At 30.5% G+C, this 21,011-nt stretch overlaps 1 protein-coding gene across 1 annotated transcript; it reads right to left on the reverse strand.

Annotated features, from left to right (window-relative positions):
• Positions 1-17,877: 17,877 nt before the first annotated feature.
• On the reverse strand, positions 17,878-19,959 carry LOC114173867 (protein VAPYRIN-like). The gene has a single exon (XM_028058520.2). It carries the CDS (start codon positions 19,632-19,634, stop codon positions 18,054-18,056), a length of 1,581 nt encoding a protein of 526 aa, XP_027914321.1. The 5' UTR covers positions 19,635-19,959; the 3' UTR covers positions 17,878-18,053.
• Between the last annotated feature and the right edge of the window lie 1,052 nt (positions 19,960-21,011).

A 21,011-nucleotide genomic window follows, 5' to 3' on the forward strand; every position in this document is an offset into this window, starting at 1 on the left:
GGAAAACCATTAGGCACACACACAAAGCTTGAGAAAGATCAAACCTCAGTGGTAGCACAACCCAGCCTACCACAAACCACTTTCTCCAAGCTTCAAACCAAGCCAAAAGCTTCAAGAATTGATCCAAGATCAATCTTCAACTGTTGCAAACTGTATGATCACAAAGGAGAGAGTTTCCACAAGTTTCCGAACAAATTCACGCTAAAAAATGATCAACTTACCTCTCTTTTGAAAAACACAACTTTTATAGTCAAACTGTTACGAAATTCAACGGGTTAATTTCCAAATCAATCAGTTGATTTCACTTGACTTAAGTGAAATCAGTCGATTAAAAACTAAATCAACTGATTGAATTTGTTGCAGTTTAAGACTATTGTAGCCAACCTTTTAACCTGTTGAAAAACCATTCAACTGACTAAAAGAGACATTTTAACCTGTTGAAAAATCATTCAACAGATTAAAAGACACACCTAAGACCAAATACATCTAATTAATGCTACAAGGTCTACAATATGAATTACAAACATCAAATACACTTTCTTAATGATGTAACAATGTGGAGAGCACACGTTCTAGCCTTGATCAACATGAATATCATCAAATCTCCTTTCCTTCATCAATGTAGGCTTCATTCCAATGTTAATGGTTTCAAGATAGTTCAAAAGAGCTTCATTCAATCTTCATCAAATCTTCAAGAAACAAACCACCTTGGCTTCTCATGTCAACACTTATAACATGGAAGAGTAAAAAACAAGATGTTACATCTCAATCGTCCAGAGAAGTTGAGTATCGCGCCATAGCTTTGACTACCAATGTGATTATTTGGTTATGTTGGTTACTTGCAGATAAAGGTATCTATTTGAAAGATTATACGCCTCTACATTGTGACAATAAAAGTGTTATTCATATTGCTTGCAACTCTATTTTTCATGATCGAACCAACAATATTGAAACAAATTGTCACTCTACTGGTCATCATCTTCAACTTGGCACTATATATTTACCATTTTTTCCTTCGGCTCTTTAGATTGCATATATGTTTACAAAGCTGCACTTCATTTTACACTTTCATTTTTTATTTGACAAACTCTCAATGCATTTAGTCATAACATTGTGAGTTTAAGGGGGCATGTTAGAATAGGCCCATGCTTTAGGCCCATTTACTTGTGGCTTCTAAAGTTTGCTTTGTGTGTATTATATAACACACATCTTGTAACATTTTCTAGACAATCAATAATGCACAATCTCTTTCTTCATATATTTATTTGATTTCTACAATAACAATCAACCAATCAAATGTATGTAAGAGAGTAGATAAGATAACATACACCCGAATCTTTATGGAGACGAAGAGAGCAATCCATTAGAGTAGTAGATGGTTTGCACCCTAATATACTAGATTTATAAAAGAAAGGATTTAAATTTCTTCATAATTTTAAATTTACATGGCTTATCTTTCTATTATACCTTTAACTCAATTTTATTTGGAATATCATTAATTTTAATAAAGTCAATGCATTATTGAGATGTCTATGTTGACTAATGTTTTTTTATTGATGTTGATATAATTTATTTATTTTATTTTATTTATAATTAATATCTGCACCAATATATAAAAGAAGTTTTTTGGTATACATTTTAGGTTGTAAATAAACGTTATTTTAAATTAAAATAATTACATTTATATTTTTATTCTTTGAATGATAACTAACTTAAATTAATTGTTTTTTAAATTAAAATTATTATTTTATTATTTTACCTTTAAATCACTATTTATTTAAATTTATTTTTTTAAAGAGTAAAATAATTGTTTATGATTTATACTTCTATATTATTGATACTATTATATAAAGAATATTCTCTTTCTTGGTCTACACATTTTTTTATGTAAGAAAAATTAAAATAATTTATTTTATTCATGAAAAAAATACATTAAGCGAAATAACATTTTTCCTATCCATACACAAGGGAAAGAGAAGAAAAGTGGGAGCAAATTTAAAAAGAATTATAGGTGAGTTCAAAGATAATGGTAGTCCATATTTGGCAAGATTATCGACTACCAAGTTGGTTTTTCTAAACACATGATTTCAACTAATGTAATCGACCTTTGCATCCATCTGAATTATTGGAGAGACTAGAGCATAAATGGATGTCTTTGTTGGAGGAATCTCCAGTTAATAAGTTGTACCGCGGTTAGAGAATCACTCTCAACAATCATATTATTGTATCCCATTGATATAGTTATATCCATCCCTAACTTAATGGCAAATACTTCAGTCTCTGTTACTAAGTTAGTCGACCCTTCCTTCAAATACTAGAGAAGACAAAAAGAAATTCATCATCTGAATCTCTAATAACACCTCTAGCAACCGTCTTTTTTACATAATACGTGTAAGCTCCATCACAATTAATCTTTATAAATCTTTTTGGAGGTGGAATCCAACGGAATAATCTTGCAACACTTGAATTATCCCTCTAAAAAAAGTTTATTTATAAAAGTTGATGAGTAAATTATAAAATATAATAATGTAAAACACGAAATAAACATATAAATTTTTAACATATGACTAAAAATTAAAATAAAATAATAGTACTAATAACATAATGGTAACATAATAATTATAATAATAGAAAATAATTTTTATATTAACGAAAATGATAAGAGAAGCATGCTTCAAACCAATGTCTTCTTCACTAAAAAAATGAGGCACCATATCGAGAACATAATTAAAAATTACCACAATTTAAACTTCAAAGGCTTAATTATTATTAATGAATACACCATTTGATTTATAATTTGAAGAAAATGCAAAAACAAAAAATCTCATATTGTTAATATTATTAGATAAACATTATTGTCAAAATTTGTGAACGATACAAGTTATCTTAAATCTAATCGTTTTCTTTTTAATTTAAGAAGTGGTATGTTTCTTTTAGAATAAAGAAAAACATAGGAAAAATTTATATAATTAATATGTATTGACATGTTAATGGAAAAAGGCTAAAAAAATTAAAAGAACTCACCTTGTTATTATTAAAGTTTTGGTGTCGACCCACCCATAAAAATTAGGACATTTTTAACCTTTTGAACAATTACCACTCATTCAATAATTACAAGTAGTTGAAGATGATCTTTGGAAGATCTTAGTTTCTATATCCATTGTTTATAAAAAGGAATAAATTTCTGTAGAGAAATGATTGTGTATTCAATAAAACTCTTGGAAGGAAATGATTATATTTACAAGAAACTCTTTAATGGAAATGATGATTTACTCCGATTAAATACATTTCATTTAAACATGAGAAAATGAAAGGTAGAAAATAAAGAAATGAGAATATAGATAAAATAAAAGACAGAGAAAAAAAATATAAAATCAATAAAACTCTTGGAAGGAAATGATTATATTTACAAGAAACTCTTTAATGGAAATGATGATTTACTCCGATTAAATACATTTCATTTAAACAAGAGGAAATGAAAGGTAGAAAATAAAGAAATGAGAATATAGATAAAATAAAAGACAGAGAAAAAAAATATAAAATCAAGAGATAATAAATAAAACTAAAATAAGTTATAATATAAAAGTTAAAGATAGAAAATAAAATAAGAGATAATAGATAAAAAAATATAAAAGTAAGATAAAGAAGATAAAGATATAAAATAATAAATAAAATATATGTAATTGAGTTTAATTTGATAAATTCCCATCATCAACTCTTTAATTTATTGCAATATTAATTTCTTAACAAAATAACCCAAATTAATTCATTGATTATATTTTAATTTTTTGTAAATTATTAGTAATCAATCAATTAAAAAATAATAATAAATATAAGTGATAAAATTAAAAATAAAATAAAAGATAAAACATATATATATACACACAAAATAAAATAAGAGATAAAAAATAAAAATGAAAATAAAAAAGAAGATAAAGATAAGGAATAATATAATCAAAATCTGAATTGAAAATGTTGTTAAACCATAAGAGGAAAAATTATAAAGATGTGATAATTAAAATATAAAAACATTAATTATGATTGAATTTTGGGAGTTGTCTTGTTTTGGAGCAGTGTGGAGCCTATTACAATTTTGTTTTCAAAAGATGTTTCGGAGGGTGGAAGGGAGTAAGGTAAGAGTATCTAAACTGCACTTATGTCGACTTCGAAACGATGTAAGATTTATTGAATGTATGAACAACAATATTCATTTAACCAATATTTATCTCAATTATCCTATTAATGTGATTTTTTGTAAAATGATTACATTTTCCCTTAATTATTTAAACTGAAAAAAAAAGTAATTACATTATATGTCCTTTAATTTAATCCAACATATAAATAAATGTAGAAGATGTATTTTAGACTAATATAAAGAATCTATTTAATAAAAGTAATATAATAAAGACGTAACCAATTAAATAAATAATATAATAACTAATTATTGTATTCGACAATGTTTACAATATCTATATTATTATATGAGAAGATTTTCTATTTTGGAGTACACAATTGTTTTATTATTTTTATTCTTTAGATAATTTTTTAAATTAAAATAATTCTTTTTCAATTTTATCTTTTAAGTAACCGTTTTTTATAATTGATATTTTTATATCAAAAGAATTATTATATTAAAATTATTAAATTTATTTATGTTTTCTTTTATATTTATAATACTAATAAAAATTATTATTATAAAAAAAACACATTACATGTGTTTTTACTGGTAAATAAAAAAGATATTATTTTCTTGTATATATATGAACTAAATATTTTGTTCTAAATTGAAAATTTTCAATCAACATTTATTTAGATTTTTTTAATGTTAGTTGAGAAAAATATTTTAGTCAACATTAATAAAAAAAGTTAACAAAATAAACCTAATCAACAACATAAAATAACATCAATTAATCGAGATAATTGAAAAAAATTGATATATCTTGACCAAAGAATAATATCCTTTGAAATCAACTAAAACAAATCATCAATATTAATATATTTTAATTATTAATAATTTGTTTGATAATTAAATATTTTTTGTCTTTTATAATAATTGTTATAATTTTTTTAGAAAAATTAAATTTGAATAAATTTAAATTGTTTAACAAAATGAAATGGGTTATAAATTATGAAATATCTTATTCAAACTTATGGTTAATTAGCGTTTAAACTTTGAAGTTAAAGAACTTTGATTTAAGACTTGTAGATTTGGTATTTGTTTATTTCAAAACGATGAATTGACTTTTGAAAACGGTATATATAATGTTTTGATAGAATTTTTATTAATATTTGTTGGTAAGTTTCATTTAGCTTGTTCGTAATAAGTACTTCGACCATAAAATATTAAATTAATATAGTAAATTTAAATTGAATTATTAAATAAAAAGCTAGTATATGAAGTTGTAAAAAAGAAAGTAACGTTTGAGTACTGTTTATGCGAATGCAAAGTAAATTATGACTGTGTTTGGTTCTGTTTATTTGCACTGATTTGAAATGATGAATTTATACATGAGTTACACATTTTAGCATTCTCTAAAATAAAGAGAAATGCAGAGAAATATAACTCCTCACATTAAAATTACTTCATTATTTTTGTATTTAACAATTTATTTTACTTATATTTATTACTTTCTTTTATATATATATATATATATATATATATATATATATATATATATATATATATATATATATATATATATATTAGGGTAGCAATAATCTTCTAAATATATCACGTAAAATTAAATAAAAAAGGAGTTTTAATTATAATGACCAAGATATTACAATTATTACAACATATTTTCAATCCAAATAAGCTAAACTAGCTATTCACTACATTATATTATATAGGAGTACGCTTCTCTCTCTTCCTAAGAGCTTAACTGAGATAAATAATATATTCATTAAGATCAAAAACTCTAAACTCGTCATTTTTCGTTATAAATACTAAACAGTCAAACTCTTATTATTCAGCCACTCGAAAACACTTTCCTTAATTTAATATATTAATGAGTTTTGATATACAATATGTCTCTAATGTAATAACCCTATTAAAATTTATGAATATCATATCATTTTTTTCAAACTCTTAAGACACTTTATAATTATATATTTTAAAATGCCCATATAGTTTTTTTGGTCAACCTTGTTGACCACCAAAAGTCATTACCTCCAAGTATTTGGATCTCATATTTTATTTCAAAATACATTTAATTACGTAAATAATTGAGATTTTAATTAAAACATAGAGATGTTTAATACATGCAACTAATTAAGTACTCAGGATTATTTTTTAATAATAATTGTTGTAAAAAAATGAATTTCTATTATTTTTAGTATAAATTTAAAACCTGTAACCCTGCAACAAAGCATGATACATGGACAGAGAGCATATGCCTTTATTTGACTGATTTATTGGTACATACATGTGGCAAGAAACCCCTTTCGTTTTTTGGTACGAAATGTCTTCATCCATTATTACACCTGTTACCAGTGACGAAACTTTAATAAAAAAAATGTTAGGGGATCAAATTATATTTATTATATATAAATTTTTTTTTTTTAAAAAAAGTTTTCATTTTTTCACATCATTTTTTCTATTCAAAACAAACACTTATAACAATAGAATCCAAAAAACATGACAATAATATATATATATAAAAAAGTAGTATAAAATTTATCATTAACAATAATATATTAAAAAAGAGTAGCAAAAGTTATTTTTTGGGATCACATTCTAAAGCATTTAAAAATTCATTATATACAACTTTAGGAACTTTAGAGAGTTGTTTTTCATTTTCTTCAATTTTTGGATTCTCATAAAGTTTCTCAAGTTTATATGACATAAATGTACTTTTTTCATCTTCCTCACAAGCCTTCCATTTAAAAAAAAATCAATTATTTTACTCTTTGCCATAATTTTTTTAATATAAATTTGTCACCTCTCACCTATTTAGAAAATTATTAAATTATGAATATCTTAAACTAAATCTTAAAACCAAGACTCAATATTCTAAGAAAAATAATAACTTCTAGATTATTACATTCATTTATCTTAGAGATTCATAATCTTGTTCTTCACTTATACGACTTAAAAGTCTAAAATAGCTCTATTTACTCAAAGAAGAATTTGATGAACAATTAAAACATGATTTTATGATCTCTAACCGATAGAGATATGCCTAAAGCTTAAAAAAAGGCACATATTACTTCGAAAAAAAAAAGAGTAAAAAATGAATTTATTCAAAAGAAGAAATTGTTCAATCCAAAATGTTCCTTACTCCTCAATTTTTGTCTGGTGCAATTTGATTTTAAAAATAATAAAAAATTGATGATGAAAATTGAAATAGAAACAAAAAAAGAGAAAGAGATAAAGACACAAAAAAGAAATAAAAACCAAATAAAGAAGTAAAAGAAATTATAATAAAAAAGAAAAACATAATTTTTAAATTTAAAAAAGGTTTTTTTAAACTAAATTAATATAAATAAAATTATAATATATAAAATATTTTTTAAAAATATATAAAAAATTAGAAAAAAAAAGTGTTGGGAGAGCCATGGCTCCCTATGTCAACACTAAGTTCCGCCCCTGCGTGTCACATGGCGCACGCGTTAGAGAAAGTAGAGAAGAATTTTATTAGATATTATATATTATATATATATATTATATATTTCTATGTCTAATATTGTATTTATACAAGAAAATTATTTTCAAGAAAACATATAAGAAAATATTTTGTAACACGTGAAAGAGAGGTAATTCAATTTCGTACCAACACAAAAATCTCCACATGTACCCTCTGAAATAAAGGAATATAGTTTGTATCACGCTTCCTAGTGGGTAAACACTTGAAATAAGAAAAGGATGAACATTTTTTAGACGGTTATGACAATAATCTTTATATGTTTGTTTATAATGATCTACTGAAAACTTTAGCTATCTTTCACTAAACTTGGTGAAAGTATTTGGTATAGTATTCTCTCTAACTTAATATTTTCAAGACAAAACCTGTCATTAAACTTTGTCAAATTATCCGTTCAAGATTTAATGTCGAATTATAATTGGATTGATTTTAACAAATAATAATTTAATAATATTATTATATACCATACTTTTACAATACTAAAATAAAATGTCTTAAACTTATAACATAAATATCTAAATAAAATATATCAATGTTAATTAATAAACTATATAATATTGATTAATAAGAGAAATTACGCAAAATAAAATTACATATATATGCCAAAAAGGATCGGGTCTGACGGGCCGGTCCGCCAGCCCGATCCGAAAAACACAGGTCGAGATAGAAAATTCAATCCGCAAGCTTGCAACAATTCGACCTGATCAACTTGATGGGCCAACTCACGGGACAAAACAGGCCAACCTACAACCCGTGTGACTTTTGTAAAAATTTCACGTGGAAGTGCAATGCGCAACAATGTGTGTGTGTGTGTGTCAAAGTGATTTAGTTTAGTTGTTGTCTTAGTCTTTCTCTCTCGCGAAGTTAGAACCCATGTCCCCTACCCATTACCACATTTGCGAGTTTTGACTTTTGGTTCAAGTCGACTTTCAACTTGGCTCGACCTTCAGCCCGACCTGTCTTAACCTTTGACCCGCCTTAGATTAGCTCGAGTCGACCTTTGACCCAACCTAGGCCCAGTTGAACCTTTAGTCAGGATAAGTCTGACTCAAACTTTGGCCCGGTTCAACCTTCAGTCTGGCCCGACTCGAACTTTGGTTCGAGCCGGTCCAACTTGACTTTCGATCATGACTGACTCAACTCGACCTTTTGCCCAACTCGACTCGACCCTTTAGATGTATTTTTTTTGTCCTTAACAATGACCAATTTCATAACTTGGGAATTTTAATTTTTTTATTTTTTGAGTGAATTTCAAAACTTTTCAAATAAATGAATTACTTTATTAAATTGTCTCATCCAAACATAACATTAGACTTTTCCTTCTTATGGATGTTTTTGCCATTATCCATTTTATCATCTTGACATTAAAAATAATTTTCATTATATGACAATCTCAAGGAAAAATTTTACATTAAGAAACTTTATATATTTGTTGCTTAGGGGGTATGGTGTAATTAGTAAGTTACGTTACCTTGTGTATACTAGATCAAACAACTTAGGCTTGGTTTGGTAAATATATTTATACTATGTATATTTTTGGATTAAAATGAAGTGAGACAAATGTTCAATTTCTCTTAGGAGGTGTGTTTATATAGTAATCTATGTTGATGATATGTTTATTTTAGAAAATGATGCTACTAAGAATTTATCAATTGAAAGAGCATTTATTCAGCCATTTTTAGATCAAATATCTTGACTGTGAGAAATAAATTTTGGATGTTGAAATGACTTAATCAACAAAAAAAAATTATGAATTTACAAATATTCTTTAAGAGGCACAATTGGCATATATATATATATATATATATATATATATATATATATATATATATATATATATATATATATATATATATATATATATATATATTATTGTAATCCTATGTAGGCAACTTAAAAGTTAAAGTTGGATCAATGTGAACCATTTCAGATCTAGATTTCTAATAAACAACTCATTTATCTCATTATTACAAGATCTATGTTGTTAAACGCCGAGTGTTGTTGGTTAATCTATGAATATTCTTCACATTAACATTAGCAGTTAACATTAACAATTGAAGTATTGCAATTTACATTCTCAAATTTATCAAATATGCTTCATGACAAAAACTATGGTAAAAGAATAAGAGAAATACTTAAATTATAATATATTACGATACAATTTAAGTTGGTTACCATATTTAGAGAATATACACCATGTGCATTCATTGGAGATATTTCCTTTGAAAAAACAAGAATAAAAATATTATTACTCAATCCAGTGTAAAAGTTGAATATAAATCTACAGCTTTAACCACTTGCGTGAATTAAACAACTTTTTTCAAAAATTAAAGTTTTGTGAAATTAAGCAAATAAAGTTGTATTATGATAACCGGCCACTGATAATTCTAACTAAATTTTGAGAAAGCCTAAAATTATATACTATATGATGGATAATGTTGGATCAACTATAAACTAAGTTGACATAATAATAAAAGAAAATATTTGCTAATTCTTTATATTTGAATATATTATAGAGAATATAAATACAATGGAATTAGTGACGGAAATGTGGGTAGATTCAGTTGCAGTTTAATATTCTGTGGTGTCGGTACCATATTAATGTCGGTGGTACCCTAGGCAATATGAGGTGCTCACCACTCACGTGACGTGGGCCCCACTCCAAGTAAAAAACAGTCGGTGATCGTATCAATAGTTAGTTATACAAATATTATTTAATATTATTAAGATATTTATATTTATGTATTGAATAAGCTCATTTAATGCTGCCCATAGACAAATTTCTTACTGGTTTTCTATGTTTTTCCTTCTCCTGTCAAAGAGTGCATTATACGCAAGCATCACACAATGATCTTAAAAGCATTTTTTGTTTTGTATAAATTATTTTCATGATTGTTCGTATGTTTCAATTAAAAATAAATTTTATACTTAAAATATTTATTTGATTTTAGAATTTTAATTGTAATATAGTTTTAAATTTAAATATGCTTTATTCTTAGAATATACTTATATTCTATTTTTAGTGTTTACTTTTTTTTTTTTCTGTAGAATCTTACACAATAGTGAAATAATGTTTTTAGAGAAATAATGATCATTTTAAAACAAAATTCGAATGATTGATTTTTTTCTATAATCTTTACACATTAATAATAAAATATCTAAGTTTCATTTGTAAAAATTACTTCTACTTTTAGTTAATTTTTAGGTTTTTACAAGAATAATACAAAAATTATTTTATTTTAAATTATATTTACAGATGGGAATCGCATCCGTAGTTTTTTTTTTTATTAAATGTCATGTATATGTAAAGTTTGGTATTGTTTTATTAGTGTTGATACTATTTTATCTAACTTTAATATAAAAATAAATGTAATTATTTTTTTCCTTGGTTCGTGCCGTTTTTATAGATTAGAAGTCATTCTATCTTGCAAATGATAGGAACTTGTTCTTAAGAAATGACAGGTCTTCAAACAAGTTATGTATAATGTGTAATTTTTTTATGACATAGTTGTTTGAAGTTAAATAAACCTACAAAGAAAAAAAGTTTATCAGAGATTAACCAAAAAATTACATGTTAGGCATGGAGGAATATGACATGAATTGGTGCAAAAATTTTGAGTGTACAATTGCAATTGATTGGAAACGTCACCAAACAAGAATTTTCACGCAAATAGCACAACTTCCATTTATGTTTTCTCTAGAAAAGAAATTGTAAGTTTTATTTATGTAAATAAGACATTTTTTTTATTGTGATAGGTTTGAATTCCATTCTTTAAAACTCGAATTCTGAACATATTTTTTTACTATCATATTTGGACTTTTATTTTTTTTAATCATATACATAAAAATTTCTTAAATAGTTAAGGTTAAGTTTTGATTCTCTGATTCATTATGTCTTGTTGGTCTTCTTAATTAATGTAGTGTCATCAGTGTTGTCGGTCTTCTTGAATTATACTTGTACAAGGTACTCTAACACTCATTGTACCCTCCCAGATCAAGGATGTCGGCATTTGGTTGACGTCTTAGTAAATGCCATTTGATGGTCTAAGATATAGAAAGATATCCTTAGAAAGCCAAGGTTGCGACAAGGTACCAAGTGATGGTTCAAGTCGTAGAAGTAAGTCATCCAAAGGCCGATGTCATAGCAAAAAGTCAAGCAATAAACTATTTTGCGGAAGGATGTCTCGAGATGGCCGAGAATATTCCAAAAGAACAATATATGGAAAATACTCGAGGAAATATAAGAGGATTTCAATAACAAAATATTATGGGATATTGCCATTATTTTTTAGATTATTGATAAAAGATATAATTATCTATATCTACATAATTGAAACCGAATTGCTTATAAATAAAAATGTTACTCCCACGATCAAGGAACAAACTATTTTGACCTGAGTGTTATTTGCAAACATTGAGATATTTCTTTACTTTTATTTTCGGTTTAAGATTCGTTCACACCTTTACCAGAACAAGTACAAATTATGTTTGTAATAAATGAAGATGAAAATATTTCAACTACCTTACATGGACCATCTATTTATATTATTTTTAATGGGCTTTTATTTTTTGATAGATGTAATTTTGAGAGTATCATTCAATAATTTTCATTTAAGAAGTAATCTAAGGCTTATGGTTGTAATATTGATGTTTGATCGACTTGTTGACACTGATTCTCAAATCTTGACAACATACTTGGTTAAGCAAGCGTGTGTTCACATGTAATTGTGGTGATATACCCATGGCGACAATTTTGCCGTTCCTGACTTGTAGTTTATTGTTCGACACTGACATGTTTCAAAAGGTTGAACCGTAAGAAAAAAAAGGTTAAAAATTCAATTCTTCCAAGAATTAACGAAATAAAAGTGTGTTATTTACATAAATAAATCTTACATTGTGTAACACCCTATTTAATTAATAACGCTAATTAAAGGAATGTCACGCAGAATAGTATTAGAAACAAAGTCCTGAAGTATAGACACTACTCCTCACGATTATCCAAGAGAAAATCCGAATAAGAAAATGGCACACTACGATGCCATAACAAAGTATAAAATATAAATCAACAACATTTAGAATTTTAAGCCTAAAGACCAGCGGTACACGAGCCATAGCCCTAAAGGAAAGTCTAAGTAAACTCAGATCCAGTCTAAGCAGACTATGCAGCGAAACCTCTATCACCTTGATGATTACGGGGAGTTCTCACCTCTGCTCACATCAACAAGTTGATGATCATTGCAAAAGAAAAGACCACACCACAGAACATACAACAAACAATAGAAGGGTAAGCTAAAGACAAAATTAGTTTTATCATGCAATCAGATATACTTTCACAGTCCAATATACATACATCATCCAAGCATGGTATGACCTCCCAATCAATACACTAAGACTCGACTCGACTCATTCGGATACATATAATCTGGTTGGATTCAGCGGATGCTCGCACTTGTGGTGGATACCTCTGCTCACCCCCGAGCTATGTGTTACAAGTGTTACAAGTGTTACAATGAATCAATTCCCTCACACACAAGGTTAACCCTTAATGAATTTCAGGCCTCCTACTACTCTCACCACAGGAGTCAGTCCGCTTTAAGTGAGACTAACTGACTCCTTAGAGTGTCAGGATAAAATCTTTACCTTGAATCCTTACCAAATTATATAGATGGGGCACTACCATGGACACCCACTAACAGGAGCCATGGAATTACGTCCCGACCACTGAAGCACGACCCTAAAATCCCACATAGAGATTTCAAGGAATTACGCACTGACCACAGATCAATCATGTTCAATCAATCAAGTAATGTTTACCATACACAATATCTCATGCCAACATTTACAACCCATTCTCATTCATAACCAAATGTTGAATCCATACCAACTCATCCTTCCGAAACAGTGAATATATATTTGTATTTCATATCAATACCATGTCTCCTTGATACCAACCATCTCATTTAAATCACATGCCAAGTTCATACCAAACCCATCATCCAAAATCCATAAATCACATCACTCATGAATAATCATTTATCACATGCTTTTAATATAACAATTATATTCAAGCCAGTAATAACCATACAAGACCAGAGAAACAACCAAACTACAACGATCTTGCGATAAAAGCTGCTCTCAGTACAGAGATCTAATTCAAGATCGGACCGGTCAAAGTCAAAAGCTATGTGTTAAGGATCAGCTGTTAAAATATCAGCTTGATCCAACGATTAACGAAGTAGTAACTTTCATTTTACGAAAAGTGTGCAATGTTGTCAACAACACAAATTCAGTGACCTTGCGATAAAAACTGCTCTCACTACAGGCTCCAATTAAAGATCCGACCAGTCAAAGTCAATAATTATGTGTTAAGGATCAGCTGTTAAAATATCAGCTCGATCCAACAGTTGACGAAGTAGTAACTTTCATTTTACGAAAAGTGTGCAGTGCAAAAAAAGAGTAGCGCCATATCAATCAAACATACTTGTACACCATACATTTTTATTCGACTCACAACCTGATTCAAGCATCACAACCATACAACAGACCAAAAATCGGCAAAATAACTTTAAAAACATAAACCCTAGCTTCCCTTACTTGGAAAGAGCTAGTCAAAACGACCCCGACCCTTAAGTGAATGAGCAAGACAACTCCAAGAGCATATTTAAGAGCTAAAAATCTCAATACAGAGGAAGCATGAGATTATTACGAGGAACCCTAACGGCAAGCATGAAGATTAAACTAAAAGAGAAGAGTATGCATCAGAAGTAACTTACATGAGTGAAAGAAATGGGTTGAACTCAGTTGAACCCCAAACCCTAGCAGAGGAACGTTACTGTTCTAAGAGAAAGGAGACTATTTTTCTGAAAGTGAGAAGAATGAAAGTGTTTCAGCTGGTTTAGGGGCTTTGGTTCCTTATGAGCCAACCCTAGGCCCAACTTATTTGGGGCAGTCATTTAAAATAAAGGTAGTAAAGTAAGTGAGCCTTACACATTGTGTTAGGGAAAAGCAATCAGAGCATGCTATTTGTATTATGAAAAATTCTACCAAACAAATATTATGTTGGTATAGTGCTTGCGAAGAAATTATGATTTTGTAAAAATAGTAAAATTTAGTAGTCCAAGTCATAGTCTAGTCACCATTTGTAACTTATTTTGGAGGGGATTAGTAAGGTGGAAGTGCATCTCCTTATCACAATATTTGTAATATCATAAAGGGAACCAGGTCCATACGTATGTTGAACAACAATGTTGTATTTTATTATATAATAATTTATGATTCTATAAATGATAATATATATATACCTGATTATAATATAATTATGAAAATGGACGTTCAACAAACCCTCTTACTCATATAGTTGGTTGTAGTTTGGTTCTCCTACAGGGAAATAGTTGATGCACGTTACAAAAAGAAAGTGTGCATTTTTTTTTTCTTAAGCAAGTTTCAATGGAGGACGAAGAATTTGCACTCTTAGATCTCAATGTTGTTGAAACACATGCATTTGCCTGAAGCTATAATTTGGAACAAAAGTGGTGGAATATGCTACCAAGAAACTATGATTAATGCCTCTGCTTCACTATGGTAGAGAGGCTTTGGTGGGGTACTTATTGAAAACTACAAAGCTATGCAAACACTAGAAACAAAAGTACATGGAGTGTTTATATTTTAATAGGTACTATTGAATTTTTTAAGGATTTTAAGTTTTTTATGTCGACCATTTAAGTTTTTTTTTTTTTTTTCACGTGAAGTCAAAGTGTTTTTACCTTTAGTTCTGTCTATGTTTTTATTTTTTTCTTTTCTATATTTAATTAAAGTTAGTGTATCTTGTGAGTAGTAAAAATCTTCCCCACTTCCAAGTATTTTGGAAATATAGTAATAAATGAGATCAAATTATCTATCATAATAACACTACCAAATCATCTAATTAAGTAATTTAAATTAAGTAAAACACGATATGAGATCCAAAAGATATATAACCAGAATAATAAAATGACAAGTGGTTGAATTTAAAATTACATTAAAAAACCTCTGCAAATTAAGTTAATTTTCTTTTCTTTTTAATTTTTCTGTCTTAAGAATGGTTTTGAAAAATTGGTGTAACTCCTTGATGAAAATGAAAATGACATGAATGTCTATGTTAGGTTTTGATATATAAAACCTTTGAGTCAAAAGGAAAGTCACCAAAATATTATGTCATGCAACCAACCATGATTTCATTGAACATGACTTGGGTTTATTTGGAAGTTAAATTTCAAATAGATGTGACTTGTAGGGCAAGCAAAAAGTTGAATGGTGACTAGAGAGTAGGTATGAGAAAAAGAAAAAAAAAAAATCTAAGTTAAAATTTCAAAGTGTTTGTTTACATTCCACACAGCATGGTGTATATCTAAAGTGATCACCAACCCAACTTTTGAATAAAAATTTGCATAGCGTGGTTGGTAATCGTCTACTTCTCATTCTCTCTTCTTCTTCTTCATGTTTGATACCAACCGCTGAGTGCTACGTTTTACTACTACAACCAACAACAAAACTCCACTTCATGCACAAATCTTCATTTTATATATAAGACTTTTCATCTTCTCATTATCTTGCTGCTGTTTTTGTATTTTTCCCGTATTTATTGCAAAAGTCAGAGTCATATGTTAATAAATTCAATTTATAATTCTTTATTCAGCTCTCAATGAAGAAATCCTTATCAATACCAATAATCAACTTAAAGTAACATTAAGGAGTTCTATCGTTTAGAGAGTAACTATTAAGACTTCCAATGAAAGTTTAATATTAAATAAAAATAAAAAACATGAGTAGTATATAAATAGAAAGATGAATAAACTTATTACTTTAAGATTTTGGGTTGAAAATAATATTAACAATTCAATGAAATATCATACATGGTGAATTCAACTTTAAGAGTTATAAGACTATAGAAAAGAAAAAACTCATACGTAATGTGATGAATATAACATATCTTAAAACTAAATTGTTAAATTTTAATATTAATACATTCGCATGATAAATACTATTTTCATCATTTCAATAATTTTTAAATTAAAATATAAATAAAAATTATACAAGTATGAGTTGTTGCACGACTTTATAATTATAGCAAAATTACACGTAAATATAATATGATTCGTTAAAAAGTGATGCAAATTTTATTTTTGAAACTAATATACCTAGAACGAGACAATCCATTTAAAATAGAATACGACTTTATATACGTTTTTTTGTCTATCTAAAATAAAAACTATTTTATTTTTAGAGTTACATCCAAAAGTTAAATAAAGAAAATTGAAGGCTAGATATGAGAGAATTTTTCGCAAAGCAGAGAAATCTTACTTGTTTAAAAAGGCAAGTTTTGGTACTATTCTCGGTCTCTAATTTATTTGAGATAATTAAAAACAAATAAAGTATCTAAGAACTGTGTTTGGAATTGTGGGTGTTATTTTAGTAAGACTTTTAATGTTGTGAAATTGCGGGCCATGGGTTTAGAGGAATGTCACAGGGCCCAATCAATGTCACAGGGCCGTTTTCATAGGCCAACCAAGAACACTAAAGATTTGTTGTCGGACTTTTCTTAGGTCAAACTACAAATCAATATTCTTCTAAAGGCTTTTGCTCCGGCACCCCATCATTATTAAATGCACCCAATACTAACCAAAAAAAGATATAAGATACTCTTTCTCGTTGCACCAATCACCACTAGCACTGTAGCTTCTGTCATTGCCAACACTACAGAGAAAGAAGAAGAGAGAATGCATAATGAAGAAAAGGTCATTTTGTATGTTCTAGAAAGTTTATTGTAGAAAATCCAAAAATACCTTTTCAAAAAGGTAAAATGTCATTTTCAAAATTCACTTAAATTGTGCATCCCTCCACGACTTCACCTTTAACACACCTTAAAATAGTTGTTTAACTGAAGCATTCTCTCTTACATAACTTTACTATAAGTCCGATTAAAAAAAGAAAACTGGATTAAACTAATCAAAGTCAAGATTATAATTTATATCACATAACTTCTTCAGTAGCACTAAAGTATGATCGGCCAGAGAAGATTTTATTTTGGGAATTCAAAAGTTGTGCAGTCAAAGCACTATTTATTTACAATAAAGTCGTAGACACAACTTTGCAACAGTGGCAATGTTTTTAAAAGTTATACATGAATCTTGTAAATTTTCCGTGGCTATGGTGTAGCTTCGTCATGGATTAATTAATTCTTACATAATTCATAAACTGTAGTTGAGAGCATGTGATTTTTGTAATGAACTGCAAAAACAAAGAATAGTGAAAAAGATTTATACCAGTGTCATTCACCTCTGTGATCTGTGATGGTGATGGCACTGAATGATTATAAGCAAAGAAGATGTTGAAGAAATCTACAATTTTTGTGCACACACACACACACCATAACTAGAGCACAGCCAAAGGCATTGACCGATCAAAGCTCCCCCGAATCGATCTCTCCCTCCTTCTTCCCATTTTCTTCTTCTTCCTCTTCAACTCCACAACTTCTTCTCCCTCTGCCACGTGTCCCACCCTCTCCGCGCCGCCGCTAACCAGCACCCTCGTAATCCCAACGTAACCCAACGCCTCCGCGATCTGCAGCGCCGTCACGCCCTTGTTCGTCCTCGCCTCAACATCCGCCCCCTTCTTCACCAGCACCTCCGCCACGTCAGCATGCCCGGACTCCACGGCACAGTGCAGCGCACTGTACCCCTCCTCATCCCTCGCGTCCACGTCGCTGCCTCTCTCCAACAAAACCCTCACAGCCTCCACCCTCCCCTTGAAACACGCCCTGTGCAGCGCCGTCCAACCGTGCTGGTCCCTTCCGTTCACCACCGCGCCGCCCTCGATCAGCCGCTGGATGTTCCTCACCTCCCCCCTCCTCGCCGCCGCGCACAGCCCGTCCCCGAGCCCCAGCGCGTCGAACACGCCCGCATGCCCGTTCTCCGCCGCCACGTCGTACGCAGTCCTGCCCGCGAAGTTCCTCACGTCCTTGTTCGCCCCTTTCTTAAGCAACAGCTTCACCATCTCCTCGTCCCCCACACCCGCCGCCACGTGCAGACACGTGTCACCCTCTCGCGAGTCGCGAACGTCGGTTCGCGCGTCGTTCGCCAGCAACATCCTCACGAAATCTCTCTCGCCATGCTTCACTGCAAGGTGGAGCGCGGTTTCGCCGTCCTTGGTCAACGAGTCAACGTTCGCGCCTTTGAGTAACAGCAGCCGAAGAACCTCCACGTGCCCTTCTCTCGCCGACAAATGAATCGCTCCCAACGACGACGTTTCCGTTCTCTCCGTGGCGGCCTTGTGAGCTAACAGAAGCTCAACGGTTAGTTCTTCTCCCAAAGAGCAGGCCTTTTCCAGAGGGGTCATGCCGGAACGATCTTTTGCTTCGATGTCTGCGTTGAACTCGAGGAGTAATTGAACAAGGTCGGGTCTGCTCTTGGAAATCGCCACGTGGAGGAGCGTGTCGCCGTTTGAGTCAACCGAGTCAACGGCTTTCCATGAAGCTTCACTGTGTTCGAGAGCTTCTCTGATTTCGTCAATGGAGCCGTGGTGGACTAGCTGCGCGAGAATGAGCGAGCCGACGAAGATGATCTTGATGCCGCTGTCGATGAAGACTTGTTTCTTCTTGGCCGTGAACCAGTCGGAGGGGACGGACTCGAACATGGAGGAGGGTTCTTTGATGGTGGCGCCGGGAACCACGACGCTGTGGAGGAGGAAGGAGTCTTCGGAGTGAGGGAAGGAGTGAGGGAGAGTGGAGCCTTGTGGGAGATGGTAGAGGATTTCTACGGTTACCGAGGCTAGTGGGGATATGATCCCAGATTGAGGCTTCACAGTGTAACGCGTTTTGATCAACGGTTGAAGCCTGAACGCCACCGGCATCGTGTACATAACATTGCGTAAGGTGATTTTGCCGTGGCATTTTTGGCCTGGCTCCATCCTTATTGACACAGTGTTCGTGGGTTCTACTTTTATTAGCCTGTCCATGCTTCTTTTTCTCACTTCTCACTCACTCACTCACTCTCTCTGATCAGTGTTCTGAAGGAGAAGGAAAAGCCATGAAAAGGAGGTGAAGGATTTTGAGGAAGGTGTAACAGGAAACAGAGGGTATATGTATATATGCTACATGCATGGATTATGTATGTATATGTATGAAGGGCCGGCTTAAATTACTGAGAAAGTGCCAAGTGGTGCTGTAAAAAACAATGGTGACTTGTTCTATTCGGCGTCTCTATTCAGCAACTCACAGTTGTGCAAGTTAAAAGCCTGATAACCGATCTCTGTCTTCTTTCTGCATGTCATTGTCATTGTAAAGGCCAATTTGTTGTTAAATGGTGACTTTTGTTTTTTAATTATGAATCCTGACGTATGGTGATAGTATTATATATGGATGTTTGTTGCCACAAGAATGAGTATAAAATTGTAATGCTGCTAGATGCTTTTTCATTGTTTTCTATTTTATTTTCCCTCCTTGTTTTCTGTGTATTCTGAGAAAGTTGCGTTTCCAAATACTATATTATTACATCTGTTACTTCATTATTGGGTTTGGCCGTTTGGAAAAACATTCCGGTGTGATGAACGAGATGTAAATTTTATACGTTTAAGTCTGAGTGATCAAGGTGGGTTTTGTGGCCTTTTTGTTTACTTCGCCACCTAATAAGGTCGCATAGTTTATCCATTAAATACTGTAATGTTGCTTTCTTCTCTTAGTGCTACTTGATGTTTTTTGCCTTTTACTTTGATGGCTCAGCAGCCTAAATCTGATTCCTTGTTACCATTTCAAATCACACCCTCGTTAATAGCAATTTCAAAATTTGGCTAGGTAGCCTAAATGTGCTTTAAGAGATCAATTTTGATAGAACACATGCAGATCAGTGCTTACTTTAGTATATATTTCACAACACTGTTTTCTGCAGGCATCAACACACACTTTGGTTGGTATATTATCCTACAAAACAATGTTTTCCCCTTCATCTTTTTGAATGGTTAAGGTCATTAGATAATTTTTTATGTCTTTTTTTTTCAAATATAGTTTATGACTCACTTTCAACAACTGGGAACATGTTGAAAAGTCACATAAGATTTAATAGTTTATCTATTGTCTTTCTCAAAAGGTAGTTTTAACTTTTGGCTCCACCACGGTCGCTCTCTATTAACTGGAAACTGCAAAATCCATTCATTGTTATGAGAGTGAGAGTAATACTGTGTGTAGCTGTGTTGGTTTGATTAGTAGTGCTTGTTTTGACGTAATGTATTATGGTGAATGGCAACAAAACGCTATAAGAAACAAAGATTATATCTTCTTGTCGAGGAAAATACATGAAAAATAAAATATTCTTGGGGAACTAAATTATGTCCTAACAA

Source organism: Vigna unguiculata, chromosome 1 (genome assembly GCF_037176805.1).
Source record: "Vigna unguiculata cultivar grain cowpea cultivar isolate G323 ecotype 2 chromosome 1, ASM3717680v1, whole genome shotgun sequence".
Classification (NCBI taxonomy): domain Eukaryota; kingdom Viridiplantae; phylum Streptophyta; class Magnoliopsida; order Fabales; family Fabaceae; genus Vigna; species Vigna unguiculata.

Coding starts and splice junctions, on each gene's coding strand:
- LOC114173867 (XM_028058520.2), bottom strand. CDS start 19,634: ATGGACAGGCTAATAAAAGTAGAACCCACGAACACTGTGTCAATAAGG.